Raw genomic sequence first — 21,927 nt, 5'->3', positions numbered from 1 at the left:
TGGGACAAGAGAGAAAAGAAGGGAAAGATATTTTTGTTTTGAAGTTTGTATTTTAGAGGGGATTATTTTTCAAAAATGGTTTTTGTAAGAAGGGATGGCCAAGGTAGGCTTATGTGTTTAGGCTTGCTTGATTAAACACTTATGAAGTTAAGAAAATCTTTGTTTATTGACGTTGTGATTTTGACAACTTGGATAGCTGCTCTTGAACCTTTCTTTTTGAATTCGGTTCATGTTACCATCATGGATTTCTTTTGTTTTTTGATTGTCCTTATTTTTGCCTAAAACACCCTTTTGTGGCGTTTTAGCGGACCTTTGTTTTTGTTTATTATTGTAACCCTAACTTTTGCCTAGGTCACCCTTTTGTGGGATTCCTAGCGGGTCTTTTTATCTTTAGGATTTCTTTATCCATGATGGCACTTATTGAGGCCAAGAAAAGGTGCTCCAAGTTGACACGCACACTTCCACATAAAAATGATGTGGGTTTATTATTATTAAGATGATTTTAACCTCATTCATGTTTATTCAAACAGGGTTAAAAAAATGTGGTTTAGAATTTTATTATAAGCAAGAAAAGAAGCAATGAGAAAGAATGATTTTATTATAATCATAGTGGAAGCATGTGTCCTTATTTCATCACTGATATGGGTCCCAATGTTGACCTCTTTTATCTTTCGGCCATGCCCCAAATTCACGGTTTCGAATTTCTCTTGACGAGCTTCTTGATCTAGCAATCTTTGCAGATCCGGAGAAATGGTCTCCTCATCACTGTCCAACTCAACCCTTTCACCTTCGGATCCCGGTTAGAGCGAACAATTACAGACACAATTATTTTATTGGTTCTGTTTAGGTTTAGAATTTATTAATATTGATGAGGAAAGAGAGAAAAGAACAAAAGAGAGTGATGTGTGAAATGCCTCTTTGTTGATATATGTAAAATGTACAAAAACCCTTATTTACATGAAAAGGTTCTCATGATCTCGGGTACTGATCATGAGTCCCTAAAAGAGAAATATGAAGGGGCCCTATTGTGGCTTGCCATTCTCTACTCCTGCTTTGGTAGAGGATTCTTGCTCACGTCGGGCGCTGTCGAATCGAAGGTGACCCACCCAGCATCAATAAGGTTTTGGACCTTGTATTTGAGAGCTAGGCATCTCTCTGTTGAATGCCCCGGTGCCCCCGAATGGTATAAACATTTGTCTTGTGGCTTGTACCAATCGGGGTAAGGTGGGTCGATCTTCCTTGGTGGAACATGAGCTAGAAGTTTGGCTTCTACTAGCTTCGGCAGGAGATCGCTATAAGTGGTCGGAAGTTTATCAAACTTCTTCACAGGGATGAATTGCGATCTTCCTGACTTCGAAGTGGAAGAAGATGAAGAAATGGTTATAGCATTGACTCCTCCCTCATTCTTCTTCCTGAAGGTCTTCTTAGCCTCGAATGATTGGGAAGGCTTAGCTAGCTTCCCACTTTTCAATCCTTGTTCCACTCTCTCCCCAATAGTGATGATGTCCGAGAAGAGTGTCGTTGTGTTCCCTATCATTTTATCGTAATAGGGACCAGTCAACGAGTTGATGAATAAGGACACCATCTCCTTATCTGACAGCGGGGGCTCTATCTGTGCCGCCAACTCCCTCCATCGTTGGGCGTACGCCTTGAAGGATTCATCATTTGTCTTACTCAAGGCTTGAAGATCTGACCTATCAGGTGTTAGGTCGATGTTGTATTTGTAGCGCTTGAGAAAGGCGTCGGCCAACTGCCTCCATGTACATACTTGATTTCCATCTAGCTGCATATACCAGTTGAGTGCAGTTTCAGCCAAGCTCTCTTGAAAGCAATGAATCAAGAGCTTTTCGTTTGTGGCATATGCAGCCATCTTTCGGCAGTACATGGTGAGATGACTCTTGGGGCAAGTCGATCCCACGTATCTCGGGAAATCTGGCACTTTAAATTTGGGAGGGAATTGAATATCCCTCACTAAGCACATGTCGGCGGCATCTTTGATATCAAAATCATGCCCCTCCATAGCCCTTAGCCGATGCTCTAGGGCGTGGAATTGTTCTTTTGAAACCTCGGGCTCTTTGATCATAATTCCAGCCCCAAGAGGTATGGCATGTGGAGGATCTTCTTCATGCTCCTCCTCCTCATGATGGGACCCATGGTCATTGTGATGAGATCCATGAATGTTATGGTGACGCATGAGTTCCAACATTTGCGCCATCTGCTCTTTGAGCTGTGAAAGCTCGGTTGTGAGCTTTTTGTTTTGCTCCTCCAATGCTTCCATTTTCTTGATTTTCCGTGCGCGCGTAAGGACAGAGAGATGACCAGCCACTTTCTAAAATGAATGTTTAGTTAGTTTATTTTATGGAATGAATACACTTTTTAACATGAGCTTGATAAACCTCCATCTTTAAGGCGCTGCCTTTTTAAGACGGAAGTTTACCACCCTTCTTTATCTATGATTTCTCCCCAACGGAGAATCTCTATAGTCATGGGTCTCTTTCACTCATGTCAAGAGGTATTGGTGATCCTAAAATGTATGTTTTCATGAGGATGCATGATGTCTTATTGGTAATGATGTACATGCTTCTCACTTTTATTATATTTTCACACATGGTCTTTCCTCTCATGTCATGGTTTTTTATGCATGGGGAATTTTTTAGACCTTATCACGAGGTTATTTATTAATGCACAAACAATTGCACGTAAACATTTACACAAACAATTCACTCATCCACGAACAGTCACGAGCGAATCACGAGGTAGGGGTCTCCTGCAGAAATGGTGCATATTCAAGGTAGGTTCTAACTGTTCTCACCAGTCCAAGGCCCCCAAGGTGCCCCCATTATAGGGACCCAATTCCTCTCGTCGTAGGTCGATGGAAAGTTCCAACGCACCGTCGGACTCAAGTTCATGGTTATCACCTTGAGTGATGTTTTCCGACAACGGTCTACGGGCACCTATAGACCCATTCGACAACCGGCCGTACTAACATCCACTCCCTATGGTTAATCACTCATGCCCCCGGGTATAGAGGGAACTGTTGTGTGCAAAGGTTTGTGTGCAGTTTTTATTTCAAACAATTGCGTAAATTTAAAAATACAACAGTTATTAAAGCCAAATAGATAAACATGTTATCATACAAGTGAGGGGTAATAAAGTAATTTTAACTATTATTTGTTAAAAATAATCTGTTACTAAATGGGACTGACTCTCGAGGCTTCCCCAGCGGAGTCGCCATCTGTCGCCACCGGCCCGAAACGGGCTTTCGGCATTCGCGAGGGATGGTTGGACTCGTTTATTTGTTTAAGAATAGTGGATTGCTAGAATGACTTATTCTCAAACTGAGACCTCGTCAAACGAGCAATTTTATTAAAAGGCTCACTAATCCATATTAATCCCAAGCGGGACCCTCCATGGATTAGTGGTTTTCATAAAAGGAGGGTTCGTGGAGTCGCCACCAATGTTTTACTCAAAACATTGGAAAAAGGGATAAGGCAATTGATTTAAAAATCAACTTTGGCCACTACAACCAGAGTTGGGTAAGGGAGTCGGTTACGCGTGGGGAAGGTGTTAGCACCCCACAGCGCCCCTTTCGGGTTCCCTATGACAGATTATTTTTAACAGAACAGTATAAAATTACTAAATTACCCCTATTTATTCTAAACAATTATGAATTGACTATCTACATGATGACAGTTTAAATATACACACAGAAAGCAGTAAAAGGAAGGATTGAAAGGAAACCTCTTGAAGCGTGCTTTTATATATTGTAAAGAACTGGGAAGCGTTTTGGCGTTCCCACGCTCTACAAGCCCGCTCCTCGCTCTCCTAGAACAAAATTTTAACTAAGGGAATCAAAAAGATTTCCCCTCGACTAGGTTCGATCCTCAAGCAAAATGGCTCGGGGCTCAAGAACTTCGTCGGATCAACTCTCCGAGTGATTTCTAGGGCAGAACACTGCTCAAAAACCCCAGAATACTCAAGGAGAGGGTTCAAACTATCTTCCAAAGTGTGGTAGGACGTCCAAATGGCCTCCTATTTATAGGAATGGGCCTCAATACGGCCTACAGGGGCAATACGGCCGTATTGAAATTTTTGAACTTCAATACGGTCGTATTGAAGTTCAATACGGCCGTATTGAAGTTCAGAAATTTCAATACGGCCGTATTGAATTCAATACGGCTGTATTGAAGCTTCAATACGGCCGTATTGATTTCAGTACGGCCGTATTGAAGTTTCAGAAACTTCAATACGCCGTATTGAGTTCACTGTGGCCATATTGAAGCTTCAATACGGCCGTATTGGGGTTCAGTACGGCCGTATTGGGCTTTTTCCCTCCACTTCTTTATTTTGAGCTATTCTAAGACCTCTAGACCTACAGAGAACCCTCCTAGGGCCTTCGAGGAGTCCTTCTGGCTGATTATCCTTCAGTCTTCGAGAGTCTTCAAGCTTTATTTCCGACCCGGACAATTTTAGGGGTCTACACTCCTCTGTTTGAATTTTTGAAAACTCACAAAGAGAATCACGGCCGTGATTTCCAATCACGCCCGTGATTCCCTGCTGAGGCTCAACAGATACAACCCGTGATTTTTGAAATTCCCCTTTCCCTTATATATTTTTCCCCCTCCTTTTACATTCTCACTTCTCTCAAACTTACGAACTCTGCCCATTCTCTCTTTTCTTCTCTCCCAAACCCTAGCTTCTCACTTCTTCTTCCTCTTCTTCCCTCTTCCTCCCACATTCACTCCTTCCGTTCATCCATGGCTCCCAAGCGCACCCGTACCGTTGGTTCGTCCTCCACCGCTTCCGATACCCACAGTTACGAGGAAGAAGCAAGTGAAATTCCGCACCTTCCTCCGAGGTTCTATCGGAACGATGAACAGCGTGAGCGGAACGAGGTATTACGCTTCCGCACTATCCATCCTACCAGGTATCTCGACTTCCCATTTATTCGTAAGTTGGGTTTACGTGCTGATATCAATTTCATGTTAACTAACATTGGGTGGACAACCTTTGCTACCATGCATAATGATGTTGTTTATCCTCGACTAGTTCTTGAGTTCTTGAGCTCTCTCCACACGGAAATATTATCTGGGCCAAATTGTTCTGAAGGTTTGATTTCTTTCCGTATGTTTAACCAAGAACACGAATTAACCCTGGCTCAGTTCAATAATATTTTTGGATTTCCCACTGGAGGGAGCACAAGAACCCCAAGTTCTTTCAACCCTGGTTCTTTTTGGTATAGTTTGACAGGTACAAGTAAATGGGTCGCTGGAAAATGTAATTCCTCTGCTTTCCGCCATCCCGCCATCCGTATTATGCACCGCTTTATTGCCTCTACTATTTTGGCCCGAGGTGATTCTGAAGGAAAGGTTCGTTTGAGCGACCTTTTACTTTTATGGGCTATGATGGAAAACAGAGAGGAGCCTATTGATTCTGGCAGTCATTTGGCACGACAGTTCCAGAGTATTTCCAATACCAGCCATGGTGCAATTGTGAATGGCGGCCTCATTACCACTATAGCCAAACACCTTGGCTATCACGCTTGGCTGGACCAGTTAGAATCACTCCCTGGAAGTCGTACTATTAATTTTGCTACCTGCTCTTCTATGAACTGCATTGCGAAAGATGAAGATGATAAATACTACTTTGTAGTAACCCAGTCGGGAGTGCACCACCAGTTACCAAATCCAACATACACCGTGAAGAACCGGGCTACACGGCAGTTTCCACTGGAGCCATTAGAGGACCTACCTCCAGCAGCTGAGGAAGCGGCTCCTGCAGATGAGGAAGCAGCTCCTGAACAACCCCCTCTACATCCTGGACCTGAGGTGGACAATGCTGCTATCTTGGCAGCTATTCAATCAATGGATAACCGGCTGAAACAAATGGATGAACGCCAGCAGCATTATAATTACATGGTTGATCAAATGTATCAATGGCACATTCAACGGTATCCAGATGGTTTTCCACCACAGTGAGATCTTTCTTATTCCTTATTTTACTTTGATGCTTAGGGACAAGCATTCCTTTCTGTTGTGGGTTGGTTGCATATTCATGCATTTTATAATTTTGTCAAAATAATCTATCATGCATTCATTAGCTCTTTGCTTCGGGACAAGCAAATCTTTAAGTTTGGGGTTAGGAGGATGTACGCATTTCATTCATTCATGCAAAGTAAAATAAAAAAAAAATAAAAATAAAAAATAAAAAAAAAATCATGCATATATACATATTCAGTTAATCCCAGCTTGAATTTGTGTTTGAAAAGTAAATATTTTTAATGAAATTGTTCGTCTTTGAAAACACTGAATGTGATGAATTGAATCTTGAAGTCTCAGAACAAAAGGTTGAAAAATTAGCTGGTTTTGTGGCTAGCACTTGGTTCTTAGTATTGAGGCTTGAAATGATCGAGAATTATAAAAATAGTCTGTTGAAGATAAATTCTTTTTAATTCGTGCTTAAAAGCTTTTGGGGGGTAATAAAAAAAAAAAAAAAAAATCACCTAGCACCCCTTTGAGGTCATAGGTTAGAGGGAGAATATTCTTAACCTTAGAAAACTAAGGGAATTAATTAGCTACTGGGGAATTGTTTAGTAAAATAGCTAGACCCCCTTTGAGGCTACGTGTTCTTGAAATTATCATCCTCTCTACACTGATTGGCTACTGGGGAAATGTTTTAGGTGAGACAAAAACAAAAATAAAAATATTACCCCTATTTGTGTCACAAGCATTGAAAAATTATTTCTGTTAAATTATCTTCGTTTGACTAATGAGCTTTACAAGATTTGACATCATGAAACTCTTAGAAACTAAGAGTTGGCGCTAGTAATGAAAGATTAAGATTCTAATTGGACCTTGTGAGACTAAGAGTGAAGATTTTAAATGCTCAGTTAATTCTTGATGATTTTTTTTTTCAAAGTGCTAATTATTGTTTGAGGACAAACAAAAGTTCAAGTTTGGGGTTATTTGATGTTGTGTATTTTACTCGTATTTTAGCACTTTAATTCACAAGAATTCATAGCATAATCATGCATATTGATAGCTCAGTCGTATCACTATCAAACAATTCTAGGTTCCTCAACAAATTTCTGTAATATAGAGGACTTAACCTAGGTCATCTCTCAAGGACACAAGCACATTATATTTTGAATTTAATCATGTATGTAAATCAATTTAGAACTCAGGGGGAAAAGATTTTCCAGCAAACAATTAGAGCAAAGCATTAAGAAAGCAAAGAAATCAAATCAACACAAAATTTCAGTAGTATAGAAATTCGGTTCAAGGTTTCAATTCCTACGGTATAATCATCATTGTTCACAACAAATATGAATTATTAATCCATCTAATTCAATCCGAAATTAATCCAAACAGTAATCTAAATCTAGATTGTGAATTTTATTAAAACAGAAACTACAATCGCACATTCCAAATTTCAACAAAATTCAAGAAAGTAACCGATTGAATTAGGGATTTAGGTTATTTCTAATTAGAAAATACTTCTTCTCATTTTCATTTAGGGTTCAAAACAGAGATTCAATATCATGAAAAACAGAATTTACACTAAACAAAAAAAAAGAGAAGAAGAAAGAATTCGTTCGGTAAAAATTAGAAACTCAAATTTACCGTAGTTCTTGAAACCTTAACCCGATTAAGGAATTAGCCGTGCCTCATTATCATGTTGCAGCAAATTCCAATTGAGAGAAGAAATTCCGTGAGAGAGAAAAGGATTCGTGTAAAGAGAGAGTGAGAGAGAAGATGAGAAGTTTCTAAAGAGAGAAGAGAGACTTTTGAGAGAAACTTCTTGAGGAAGTTATCTCAAATCTGAAAATCTAAAAAAATGAATTGTCCAAGACCCAACTCCTGAGTCATTACATGCTTTTAAAGACAAAATAATGGGCCTAAAACCAAAGGTCCAGTCCACTAATTACAATTCAAAAGCCTAATTAACTAAACAAAACAGTTTCATGACAAGCTGAACAATCAAGTGCAGCGCCGCGACCTTAAAGCACAATTTTGGGTCTGAAAATGTCCAAACTGGGCTTTTCGTCCAACATGTGAATTGTAGATCTCCGTCTTATCTTTACAGGGACACCAAGTTTGCCAAATTCCGAGTTGAATAGCTCTAGATATGGCTTGTACAAGAAACTGTGTCAAAACAGGAAATTCTTACGGAAAATTAGTAAAATTTATAACTAATTCCTAAATGATTCACTAATGCAAATCTGAACTAAAACATGAATAAAGGCTACTAAAAAGAATCAAACAAGGTAAAATCACATAAAGAAAGATATACTAAAATATGACTATCAAATACCCCCACACTTAATCTTTTGCACTCCGGGGCAAAACTAAAAATCACTCTAATATAACTTTTCTAAAACTTTATCAAAGAATGAGCAAAACTTCTTAAATTTTTCTAATGAATTCACAAATGTATAAGAAGAAAGAAAGAATACAACATTCAAGCATCAAGGTAAAACAACAATCCATGAACACAAATGCAACATTAGAAGCTAGCAAGGTGATAAGCTCAATTAAAGAATGATTCAAAAATAATAGAACCCTCACAAGGAAGTGTTTACACTCCTCACTCAAGTGTTTAAGTTTGTGTTTACACTCAAATGCATCATGTAGAACTAGCACACCCAAGCTTTGACAAACCTCTAAATTTCACAACTTGAATCACATGCAATTAAAGATCAATAGGACTTTTATTAGGTTGTAACTTGGCCAAGGTAAAGGTTAGATGAGAAAAGAAAAAAAAATGTCATTTAAGCTTTATAACCAAAGAGAAAAGAGGAGCAATGGGGAATAGGTTCAATAAGCATAAAGATTACCCCTAGAAGAAACTCCTATAAATTGTTATGCTATCCATTTTCATATGTATTTATTTATTTATTATTATTATTATTTTTTTCAGTTTTGAATTTTGAATTTTTTTGCCTCCCAATGGCAAATTATTTATTTTGATTTTTTTTTTCTTTTCCCTTTTTTTTTTTTCTTTTCCTCTTTTTTTAAAGTGCCAAATAACTCAATATCAACAATATAGAAGCATTCCCTAAAAGCACCCCCACACTTATAAAGAACCCATTCCCAAAACAATTCCAAAGCTCCTTTAATCCCTAAGGTTATGGGATATCATGGTTTTTCACTTTTGGCTTATAATGAGCTAAAATCAAGGAAGGGTTATAAAGGCTCAAAGAGGGAAACTAGGGGGAAAAAAATTATATGTAAGGTAGGCTATTTGGCTAGTAGTTTAAGAAACAAATGCCTAAATGCCTAAATCATATCAATAGAGCATGTGAACAAGAAGCTTCAAAAGAGTTAAGGCAAAACCTAGAGTAATCTAGCAATCATGAGCAAATTCACACAAGAAAGAAATTGGAACGGAGTGATGTATTCCATCCATCAATATAGGCTCAAATCTCACAAGGTTAAAATTCTATTATCAAAGAATCAAACTTTAATTTTTCAAATCAACTAACAAAACTAAAAATGCACAAATGGTTTTCACTTCATGATGTTCAACCAATCAACAAAAATGATGCAACTTTCTAAATCCATACATCTACAAATCCAAAGAAAAAAATAAGAAATTTTTTTTTTCATTCTATTTTCTATTACAAAACAACAAAACAGCAAAACAACAAAAACAGAAAAATAAAGACAGAAAATAAAACAGAAACAGAATACAGAATACAGAAAACAATACAAAATAGAATACAGAAATGCAAAAATAGAATATAGAAAACAGAAATAAAATGCAGAATCAGAATGCAGAAAACAGAGGGTTGTATCTGTTGAGCGTCAGCAGGGAATCACGGGCGTGATTGGAAATCACGGCCGTGATTCTCTTTGTGAGTTTTCAAAAATTCAAACAGAGGAGATCACGCCCGTGATTTATAATCACGGTCGTGATTCTCTCTGGGGTTTTTTTTCAAAAATTTTCCAGAGAAGATCACGCCCGTGATTTAGAATCACAGTCGTGATTCTCTCTGGGGTTTTCCAAAAATTTTCCAGAGAAGATCACGCCCGTGATTTAGAATCACGGTCGTGATTCTCTCTGAAACTCTGAATTTTTATTCTTATTTTTATATATATATATATATATATATATTTTTATTATTATTATTTTTTTTTTATGCAAACAACTCCCCCCACACTTGAAACACACATTGTCCTCAATGAAACAAATAATGCAATCAATAAAGACAATTGCAAATTATAAGATAAGGGGTAGAACTCCCTCAAGGTCCAAGAGTTGGCTCTTCTAATGAAATGTCCTCCACATCTTTGTCCTCCAACTTTGGACTTTGATGAAATTCCTTAAGTTGATGCCCATTCACTTTGAAGGTTTTGCCGGTAACTTCATTTTCAATTTCTACTGCACCATGGGAAAACACATTAGTAATAACAAAAGGACCATCCCACCTTGATCTAAGTTTACTGGCAATGAGCTTTAGGCGAGAATTGAACAATAATACTTGTTGGCCCACTTTAAACTCCTTTCTTAAAAGATGACTATCATGAAAGCGCTTGACTTTCTCTTTATAAATCTTGGAGTTTTCATAGGCTTCCAACCGAAGCTCCTCAAGTTGCTGCTACTGAAGCTTCCTTTGCATACCAGCTTGGTCAAATGCCAAGTTACAATTCTTCACTGCCCAATATGCTCTATGCTCAACCTCAACAGGTAGATGACATGCTTTACCAAACACAATCCTATAAGGAGACATCCCAATAGGTGTCCGGTAAGCTGTCCTATGTGCCCACAGAGCATCCTCCAAAAGCTTGCTCCAATCCTTCCTATTGGGGTGCACTATTTTCTGCAAAATTTGCTTGATTTCCCTGTTAAAAACTTCAGCTTGCCCATTAGTTTGAGGATGATAAGCTGTAGACACTCTATGCACCACCCCATACTTATGAAGCAAAACCTGCATGCTCCTATTACAGAAATGGCTCCCCCTATCACTGATGATGGCTTTAGGCACACCAAACCTACAAAAAATATTGGATCTAACAAAATCCACAACAACTTTAGAATCATTAGTTTTGGTGGCCTTAGCCTCCACCCATTTTGAAACATAATCAACAGCTAGTAAAATATAAGTGTAACCAAAAGATGGAGGAAATGGACCCATAAAATCAATACCCCAAACATCAAAAACCTCACAGAAAATGATAGGATGTTGGGGCATCTCATGCCTGCGTGTAATGGCCATCCCTGCTCTCTCACACTGCTCACAGGTGCTGAATATCTGATGTGCATCTCTGAAAATGGTGGGCCAATAAAACCCACTGTCCAACACCTTCCTAGCTGTCCTGTATGAACCATAATGTCCTCCAACAGGTGAAGCATGACAAAATTGAAGCACAGACTGGATCTCATGATCTGGAATGCACCTGCGGATCACCTGGTCACTGCAAAATCTCCACAAATAAGGGTCATCCCAAACATAATATTTAGCTTCACTTTTCAGTTTAGCTATCTGTGATCTAGATAAATCCGGGGGAAGAACACCTGCAACCAAATAATTTACAATGTCAGCAAACCAAGGAGCAGTATCATGTAAGTGCATCAACTGCTCATCAGGAAAATCATCTTTAATAGGCAGGGGATCAACACGCCCCCCCTCAATCATGCTCAAATGGTCTGCTACCAAATTCTCTGCACCACTCTTATCTCTGATCTCAATATCAAATTCCTGAAGAAGAAGCATCCACCTGATCAATCTGGGTTTAGCATCAGGCTTCTTCAACAGGAATCTCAAAGCTGCATGGTCAGAAAACACAATAATTTTGGAGCCAAGCAAATATGAACGAAATTTATCTAAAGCAAATACAATAGCTAAAAGCTCCTTCTCAGTGGTGGTGTAATTGACTTGAGCTGCATCCAATGTGCGAGAGGCATAAGCAATGACATGCGAAAGCCTCCCAACCCGCTGAGCTAAAACAGCCCCAAGTGCAAAGTTGGATGCATCGCACATGAGCTCAAATGGAAGCTCCCAATCAGGCGGCTGTACAATAGGTGTGGTGGTAAGCCGCTTCCTCAACTCCTTAAAGGCTAGTTGACAAGGCTGGTCAAAAATGAACTCCACCTCTTTTTGTAGAAGCTTGGACAGTGGCAGTGCAATCTTGCTAAAGTCTTGGATGAACCTCCTGTAAAAACCTGCATGTCCAAGAAAAGAACGTACTTCCCACACAGAAGCGGGGTAAGGTAAAGAAGCAATGATATCTATCTTAGCCTTATCAACCTCAATGCCTCTACTAGAGACTAAGTGACCCAAAACTATACCATGTGTGACCATAAAATGACATTTTTCAAAATTTAACACAAGGTTAGTTTGGATACACCTATCTAATACCCTAGATAGACTCTCTAAGCATGCATCAAATGAAGAACCATAAACTGTAAAATCATCCATAAACACCTCCATGCAACTCTCCAATAGATCAGAAAATATACTTACCATACACCTCTGAAAAGTGGCCGGAGCGTTGCATAGACCAAATGGCATCCTAGTGTAAGCAAATGTGCCAAATGGACAGGTGAATGTGGTCTTGTGTTGGTCCTCTGGTGCAATATGAATCTGCATGTACCCTGAAAATCCATCTAAGAAGCAATAATGTGATTTACCTGCCAACCTCTCCAACACCTGATCGATGAATGGAAGAGGGAAGTGGTCTTTGCGAGTTGCCTGATTAAGTCTTCTATAGTCCACACAAACTCGCCAACTATTTTGAACTCTGGTTGGAACCAACTCAGCATCCTGGTTCCTCACCACAGTCATCCCAGTCTTCTTGGGAACGACCTGCACAGGACTAACCCACTTACTATCAGAAATAGGATATATTATACCTGCCGCCAATAACTTTGTGACCTCTTTCTTCACCACATCTAAAATAGTAGGATTAAGTCTTCTCTGTGGCTGCCTCACAGGTCGGAACTCATCTTCAAGTAGAATCCGGTGCATGCATATGGCAGGACTAATCCCAGGAAGGTCAGCAAGAGTCCAACCAATGGCTTTCCTATGATCTCTCAAAACCTGCAACAGTCTCTCCTCCTGATCAGATTCAAGAATGCTAGCTATAATGACAGGAAGCCCTTGATTATCCTCTAAATAAGCATACTTCAAATGTGCAGGTAAAGGCTTTAACTCTACTGATGGTGCCTGCACAGTGGATGGTACTGGCAATGAAGGTAAAGATGGAGATAATGTCTCAGATGCTGGTGGTGGAACATCTATTGATGTGGCTAAATCTGCTACACCTGAAATAGCAACACTAATTTCTGCACAAATAGCACACATAGATGAATCATCATCACAAGTACATAATGGGTCAGTAAAATCAGAAAAATCAGCAAGTAGATCAGCATCAAAATCTGTGCAATCATCAACTAATAAATCAATAACATCCAAACTAAAAACAGAATGGTTTTCTATTGGATGTCTCATAGCCTCAAAAATATTAAATTGCACCAGATTATCTCCAAACTCCATAGAAAGAGTCCCTGCATGCACATCTATCTTTGTCCTTGCTGTCCTTAGGAATGGTCTCCCAAGGATCAATGTAGCATGACTGGATGACTCATCCTCCATCTCAAGAATGTAGAAATCTGCAGGGAAGAGAAGATCTTCTACTTTGACCAGCACATCCTCTACTACTCCAAGTGGCTGCACAATGCTCCTGTTTGCCAGCTGAATGCTCACACCTGTAGGAATCAAGTCTCCAATCTGCAATGATCTAAAAACAGATGCAGGCATAACATTTATTGAAGCACCTAGATCCAGCATAGCATTAGTAAAAATTTCTTCCCCTATAGTACAAGGGATAGTAAAAGTTCCTGGATCTTTGCATTTTTGTGGCAAATCTGGAAGTAGATCATGTGGAATAATGGCAGACACATTTTTCTTCTGGAGTAATGCAGAACCATTTCGCCCCATGTTCACTCTCTCATCACCCTTCAACTTTCTCTTATTAGTACATAATTCCTTAAGGAACTTTGCATATTTTGGAATTTGTCGGATGGCATCGAGGAGAGGAATGTTGACTTCCACCTTGCTAAACATATCCAGCAATTCAGTATCAATTTCTAATCTCTTCTTTGCTGGTCTATTTGGAAAGGGGAGTGGAATCTCTGATCTCCTCTTTGCTGCATCATTATTTTCAGCTGCACCTGCAAAGGAAGAATCACATTCCACTGGTGCTACAACTGATTGTTGCTGCACTTGTGGTAACTCTTTTCCACTTCTCAAAGTAATGGCACTCACATTCCCCTTTGGATTTAAAACTGTTTGGGAGGGAAGTTTGCCAGAACCTTGAGATTGAAACTGATTTACCTGAGATGCTAACTGGCCAATTTGAGTCTTTAAATCTTGGACAGTGGCATCCATATTTCTCTGAAACTGCAAATTTTGTGCAGCCATCTGTTGCATCATCTCCTCGAATGAAGGTCCACTCTTTTGTGCAGGAGGAGGTGTAGGTGCTGGTGGTTGTTGTTGCTGATGCTTGAATGGAGGCTGATATTTTCCAAAAGGTTGGAATGAAGGTTGTTGTTGTTGTTGCCCCCATTTCAGATTTGGATGATCTTTCCAACCTGGGTTGTATGTTTGGGAGTATGGATTGTAATTTTGTTGCTGTTGTGGCCTATATTGTTGTTGCTGGTTGGTGTAAATTCCAGAAACATTTGCATCTGTTTCTTGTAGAGTGGGACATGAATGTGTATAGTGCTCCTCTGAAGAACAAATGCCACAAACTGTTGCTGGACATTCACTTGCTGCATTCGCCTGTTGTTTTTGTTCAATTGCTAAATGTCTCACCATGGTGGTCAGCTCATTAATTTTGTTTTCCAGCCTTTGATTATCTACACCACAAACAGAACTAGAACCAGCACCAATTGCCATCTCATTTACTCCCTTGACAGCTCCTCTAAATCCAAATTGCTGAGTGTTGGCTGCCATGTTCGAAATGAGTTGTCTTGCAGCATTTGGTGTCTTATCCATCAGTGCTCCTCCACTTGCTGCATCTATCATGTTCCTATCCATCAAGGTTAGTCCTTCATAAAAATATTGAATCAATAATTGCTCACTAATTTGATGTTGAGGACATGTAGCACACAGCTTGTTGAATCTCTCCCAGTATTCATACAAAGTTTCTCCATTCAGTTGCCTTATACCACAAATCTCTTTCCTAATTGCTGCTGTTCTGGATGCAGGAAAGAATTTCTCTAGAAACAATCTCTTCATTTGATTCCATGTAGTGATTGTTGCTGGTAGAAAGTAGAGCCAATCTTTTGCAACACCATCCAGAGAGAAAGGAAATGCCTTCATTTTGACATGATCTTCAGGAACTCCTTGAGGTCTCATGGTGGAACACACTACATGGAACTCCTTTAAATGCTTGTAGACCCCTAAAATTGTCCGGGTCGGAAATAAAGCTTGGAGACTCTCGAAGACTGAAGGATAATCAGCCAGAAGGACTCCTCGAAGGCCCTAGGAGGGTTCTCTATAGGTCTAGAGGTCTTAGAATAGCTCAAAATAAGGAAGTGGAGGGAAAAAGCCCAATACGGCCGTACTGAACTTAATACGGCCGTATTGAAGCTTCAATACGGCCGCAGCGAAACTCAATACGGCGTATTGAAGTTTCTGAAACTTCAATACGGCCGTACCGAAATCAATACGCCCGTATTGACACTTCAATACACCCGCAGTGAACTCAATACGGGCGCATTGAAATTTCTGAACTTCAATACGGCCGTATTGAACTCCAATACGACCGTATTGAAGTTCAAAAATTTCAATACGGCCGTATTGCCCCTGTAGGCCGTATTGCGCCTATTCCCTATAAATATGACGTCAATTGGACGTCATTCCACACTTTTTCACTCAGTTTTGACTCCCTCCTTGAGTATTCTGGGGTTTTTGAGCAGTGTTCTGCCCTAGAAATCTCTCTGGGAGTCGATCCGACGAAGTTCTGGAATTCCGAGCACTTAGCTTGGAGATTCGAACCTAGTCGAAGGGAAATCCTCCGGATTTCCGTAGTCAAAATTTTATAGGAGGGAGCGAGCGGGCTTGTAGAGCGAGGGAACGCAAAAAAGCTTCCCAGTTTTACGAAATATATAAAAGCACGCTTCAAAGGTTTTCTTCTTAAAATCCTTCCTTTTACTGCTTTCTGTGTGCATATTTAAACTGTCATCATGTAGATAGTTAATTTATAAGCGTTTATAATAAATAGGGGTAATTTAGTAATTTTACGCTATTATTTTAGAAATAATCTGTCATAGGGAACCCGAAAGGGGCGCTGTGGGGTGCTAACACCTTCCCCACGCGTAACCGACTCCCTTACCCAACTCTGGTTGTAATGGCCAAAATTGATTTATAAAATCAATTGCCTTATCCCTTTTTCCAATGTTTTGAGTAAAACATTGGTGGCGACTCCACGAACCCTCCTTTTGCGAAAACCACTAATCCATGGAGGGTCCCGCTTGGGATTAATATGGATTGGTGAATCATTTAATAAAATTGCTCGTTTGACAAGGTCTCAGTTTGAGAATACGTCATTCTAGCAATCCATATTTTTAAACAATTAAACGAGTCCAACCATCCTTCGCGAATGCCGAAAGCCCGTTTCGGGCCGGTGGCGACAGATGGCGACTCCGCTGGGGAAGCTTCGAGAGTCAGTCCCATTTAGTGACAGACTATTTTTAACAAATAATAGTTAAAATTACTTTATTACCCCTTGCTTGTATGATAACATGATTTATTATATGGCTTTAATAACTGTTGTTTGTTTAAATTTCCGCAATTGTTTGAAATACAAACTGTACACAAACCTTTGCACACAACAGTTCCCTCTATACCCGGGGGCATGAGTGGTAATCCATAGGGAGTGGATGTTAGTACGGCCGGTTGATGGGTTTATAGGAGCCTATGAGACCGTTGTCGGAAAGCATCACTCAAGGTGATAACCATGAACTCGAGTCCGACAGTGCGTTGGAGCTTTCCATCGGCTTACGACAAGAGGAATTGGGTCCCTATAATGGGGGCACCTTGGGGGCCTCAGACCGGTGAGAACAGTTAGAACCACCTTGAATATGCACTTTTCTGCAGGATACCCCTACCTCGTGATTCGCTCGTGACTGTTCGTGGATGAGTGAATTGTTTGTGCATTCGTTATGTGACATTGTATGAGCATACATTTGCATTCTTTAAACAAACAACATTCCTATTCTATTAAAATAAGAATAAATAGAAATAAGGATCTTCTAGTACATGGTGTTAACATCTACCTTCATTGCATTCATATAGGTAGTTTCCCTTTTCACCCAAAAAATACAAAAAAAGATACAAAATATTCAAAAGAAAAATATGTATTTACCCAAACCAAGCAATATCATGCATCATCTTAGGAAAATCCTAAAAACATGATAATGCTTAGTTCAATAAACACAATGCATGCATGTTCAACATCATCATCTCATGCATATAGATCATGGAGGGATCTAAGAATCATTCATTTCATACATCCCTCCTAGTAATTCAGTAATAAACATAAATAAAAAGAAAGGATTAAATCGATGCGTATGTTCAAAAATGGATCGCACGCCGTTCGTCATCAAGTGTAAGCCAACAACCGCGCCAAGCGAGCGCACATCAACTCCGTTGTTGGTAATCAAGACGAATAAAGGGGAAGGTCCGACACCATTAAGGATCACCGCTCCAAGACCTTTCCCCTACGAATCAAATAAGGCTGTGCCGTGGATATACGACATCCACTCTTCTGCCGACAGCGATATCTCCAACATCGCTGGACTTGGGGGCATGACTAGGAGTGGCAGGATCTACACTCCCGAAGATCTTCATGATAAAGCCCCCAAGAATAAAGAAAAAGAAGAAAAGAAAACCGAGAAAAAAGAATCCGAGGAGGAGACAGACGAGCTGTTAAAGTTTATCCGACAGAGCGAGTACTCCATCGTGGATCAACTTCATAGGACGCCAGCAAAGATTACGCTGTTGTCGTTGATCCTAAGTTCCAAACCGCATCGGCAAGCTCTGTCGAAAGTCTTGAACGAGGCATACGTGTCGCACACTATCTCCCAAGACGAGTTTGAGGGGATTGTTAGTCACATCAAGGCTAATGATCACCTCACCTCCATCGATGAAGAAATCCCCGCCGAGGGATCAAACCACAACAAGCCCTTGCACATCTCTACAAAGTGCAAGGAGTAGCACATCGTTAAAGTCTTGGTAGGTAATGGATCTTCCTTGAAAGTGATGCCAAAAAGAACGCTCAAAGCAATTGGCAATCAAGGGAATCCAAATGCGCCCGAGCAACATGATCGTCCGAGCTTTCGACGGTTCTAAAAGAGAAGTGGTGGGAGAGATCAATCTTCCAATCCAAATTGGACCCACTATCTTCAACGTCGAATTTCAAGTGATGGACATTACTCCAACATACAGCTGTCTCCTTGGCCGACCTTGGATTCATGATGCAAAAGCTATTCCTTCTACGCTCCACCAGAAAGTCAAGTTCATAGTGGGTGACAAACTGGTGACTGTACAAGCTGAAGATGACATACTCATCAGCAAGCCATCCAACATACCTTATGTGGATGCAGCAGAGGAAGCTTTGGAAACCGCCTTCCAAGCATTGGAAATTGCCAATGTTGAAACGTTTCCCCGAGAAATGAAGAAGGTAGCTCATATGCTCACAAAGAACGGATACTTGCCAGGACAAGGATTAGGCAAGTACTCCCAAGGAATCCCGGAGCTACCCATTATCAAGGACAATCCGGGGAAACAAGGGTTAGGATACAACCCTATTAAAGATCAAAGAACGAAGAGGAATCAAGATCCTTCTCGACGTTCTTTAAGCCAGATCTTTAGGAAGGCTGGTTCACAAACGTCAAGGCCAGCTGTCGTCATCAAGTGTCCTTTTCCTTCTAATAGGGATGTGTAAATTCAGTGACTATTAGAGATCACTCCTCGGGGACAGCCCGACCCCCGAGCCTCGATAGGGCACATGTTTCCATCATGATTATAATAAAATCATTCTTCATTAATTCTTTATTGCTTCTTTTCTTGCTTGCAATAAAATTCTAAACCACGTCATTTAACCCTGTTTGAATAAACATAAGTGAGGTTAAAATCGTCTTAATAATCAATAAACCCGCATCATTTTTATGAAATGTGCATGATAGCTTGGAGCACCTTTTCTTGGCATCAATAAGTGCCATCATGGATAAAAGAAATCCTAAAGATAATAAGCTCGGCAGGAAACCCAAAAAGGGGACTGCGCAAAAATAAGAGCAAAAGACCCGCTAGGAATCCCACAAAAGGGTGACCTAGGCAAAAGTTAGGGTTACAAAAATGAACAAAAAACAAAGGTCCGCTAAAACGCCACAAAAGGGGGTTTTAGGCAAAAATAAGGACAAACAGAAAAACAAAATAAATCCATGATGGTACCATCAAATGAATTCAACAAGGGGCTCAAGAAAAGCTATCCAAGTTGTCAAAGCACAATCATTAATAACAAAGATGTGCTTAACTTCATAAGTGTTTAATCAAACAAGCCTAAACACAATAAGCCTACCAATGGCCAGCCATTCTTACAAAATCCATTTTTCAAAAATAAAATAATCCCCTCTAAAACACAAACTTTTGAAAATATATATCCTTTCCTTCTTTTCTCTCTTGTCCCAACGATTTTTGAATAATCTAGTGGAAACATGGAGATATAGTGGTCAATAGGAGGGTTGACACATCTTCTAAAGAAAGGGAAGAATCATTTGGTTGATGACACCAAAATCAAATATGCATCATTCCTCGGTAACAGAAATCGGCAGAGCACAGTCCGTCTGGAGGAATGGCAAAATCCAAACACAAAAACGCATCGGTTAATTCTTTTGAAAAAAGAATCAAATAGAATTAGGTGCATCATACTGCATACATGCATACAGATGATAGGTGTACTGGAAGATCACTTATTCTCTGTTTATTGAAAAAACAAAAAATATATAAACTTCAGAAAAACAATACGCCCGTATCGTGTTCAGTATGCCCGTACCAAAATTAGGGTTATGAACAAAATTTCAACTCAATACGGGCGTACTGAAATGGATGCGGCCGTATTGGCCATAAAGAAATTTTCAAAGACCTCGTCATGAGGCAACTACATAAAATAGAAAAAATAGAAAAATTGCTTGTGTATGACAGCAGCAAACAAAATGCAAAGATTCAGAAAATCAACAGCATCATACAGAATAACTGAGCCTGGAGAGGCTTGCCGAAAGAATACTCTCAGAATAACTGAGCCTGGAGAGGCTCGCCGAAATAATACTCTCAAAATAACTGAGCCTGGAGAGGCTCGCCGAAATAATACTCTCTCATAATAACTGAATTTAATTTCTGTACAGCAAAAGCCAAAAACATAAAAAAAGGCAAAATACAGAAAAAGCCAAAAAATAAAAAAGGCAAGGATATAGAAAATCCAACAATCAGTTTGCACAGAATAACTGAGCCTGGAGAGGCTTGCCGAAACAATACTCCTCATCCCCCACATCAAAGAATAATTGAGCCTGGAGAGGCTCGCAGAAATAATACTCCCCAGAGAAACCTCAACTCACGCTCTTGGACTCAAAATCCCCAGCAAGAGCTATCAAAGCAAGATCGACGACATTCCCAATGGACGCACGATCACCCAAGCAGAATATCCAAGTCAAAGGACTTAAACTTCCTCAGTGAAGATAGCTCTCCAACTCAAGTGTCGAGTGAGGCTAAGCCTGTAGAGGCTTCCTAAATAATACTCTGGGATACATAAGATCCCCAAATCCCCAGTCGCCTACTCAAGAGGCATCCCTGCAGAAGGAGAAAAATAAAAAAATCAATAATCATTCCCCAAGTGGAATCTGGCTCTCAGCCAATCATTGAACGTCAAGCTGATACGCCTAACAGAAGAGGCTAATCAAAATCAACGACAAAATCCCCCAGTGGATAACAGCCTACACAGAGGCAGCAAAATCAGAAAACCAAAAGAGACACCCGAACAAGGATAACCGGGATACTCCACCAACGTCGAAAGGACGTCAGCCAATCATAAGGCACCGCTCACATCAGAAAGAGCATCTTTGTGTCTGCACCCAAAGGAATCAGAAATTCCCCAGTGGGAACCAACTACGCAATGGAAAGTTGGGACACAAGAACCTATGAGTAACTGCACATCCCCTAGACGGATCCCTGCGTCATCCAGCCCTTAGTGGCACAAAATCAAAAAAAAAAAAAAACAACCGTCAAAGCAGCATCGTGGACTGTGGAGACAAAATCATCACAAATCCCTGGAAAGGAGATATTCACGCTACCCCGTCGTCACAAACACGGAGGTATGCAGCTTCCGGCTCGGGCAATGAGCGAAGCTATCTCTGGAAAAGGGGTACTCACCGCTTACTGTTGTCATAAAGGTACTTAGCTTCCGGCTCGAACAAAGAGTGAAGCTAAGCCTGGAAGGACGGTACTTACAGCTTCCAGCTTGGGCAACAAGCAAAGCAAGGCCTGGAGAGGCAAAACTCACACTGCTCACCGTCGTCACAAAGGTGCTTAGTTTCCGGCTCGAACAAAGAGCGAGACTAGGCCTGGAGAGGCAAAACTCACACTGCTCACCGTCGTCACAAGGATACTTAGCTTCCGGCTCGAACAAAGAGTGAAGCTAAGCCTGGAGAGGCGGTACTCAACCATCAGCGTCATCAGAGGCGCGTTGATGTCCAACTTCCGGCTCGGGCGTCGAGTGAAGTTGACCTTGGAGAAGGTAAACTCAGCTACCGAGGATGTCAGAAGCGCCGAGGTATGCACCCACCTGGAGAGGCTACTCAACAATTTTCCACCGGAAGACGCTACAAGTCAGAAGGTCGGTACAACACCCGGACAATTGGGTCAAC

The 21,927-nt window shown here is 40.4% G+C and overlaps 2 protein-coding genes and 1 non-coding gene across 3 annotated transcripts; 1 reads left to right on the top strand and 2 right to left on the bottom strand.

Moving 5' to 3' along the window:
* Positions 1-904: 904 nt before the first annotated feature.
* On the bottom strand, positions 905-4,438 carry LOC145951875 (uncharacterized). Its single transcript, XM_083064028.1, has 2 exons — positions 3,742-4,438; positions 905-2,329 (listed from the first exon to the last, which is right to left on the bottom strand). Exon 2 carries the CDS (start codon positions 2,276-2,278, stop codon positions 1,043-1,045), a length of 1,236 nt encoding a protein of 411 aa, XP_082920154.1. The 5' UTR covers positions 2,279-2,329; positions 3,742-4,438; the 3' UTR covers positions 905-1,042.
* Positions 4,439-9,029: 4,591 nt separating this feature from the next.
* LOC145951807 (uncharacterized) lies at positions 9,030-16,448 on the bottom strand. Its single transcript, XM_083063884.1, has one exon. The coding sequence runs from the start codon at positions 15,362-15,364 to the stop codon at positions 10,601-10,603; it is 4,764 nt and encodes a 1,587-aa protein (XP_082920010.1). The 5' UTR covers positions 15,365-16,448; the 3' UTR covers positions 9,030-10,600.
* On the top strand, positions 15,090-15,194 carry LOC145952225 (small nucleolar RNA R71). Its single transcript, XR_014429904.1, has one exon. It is a non-coding gene; the product is annotated as a small nucleolar RNA R71 (small nucleolar RNA).
* Positions 16,449-21,927: the final 5,479 nt, after the last annotated feature.

Source organism: Cajanus cajan, chromosome 9 (assembly GCF_000230855.2).
Source record: "Cajanus cajan strain Asha chromosome 9, NIPB_CcT2T_4, whole genome shotgun sequence".
Classification (NCBI taxonomy): Eukaryota; Viridiplantae; Streptophyta; class Magnoliopsida; order Fabales; family Fabaceae; genus Cajanus; species Cajanus cajan.
This window is presented reverse-complemented; position numbering and strand designations above follow the sequence as displayed.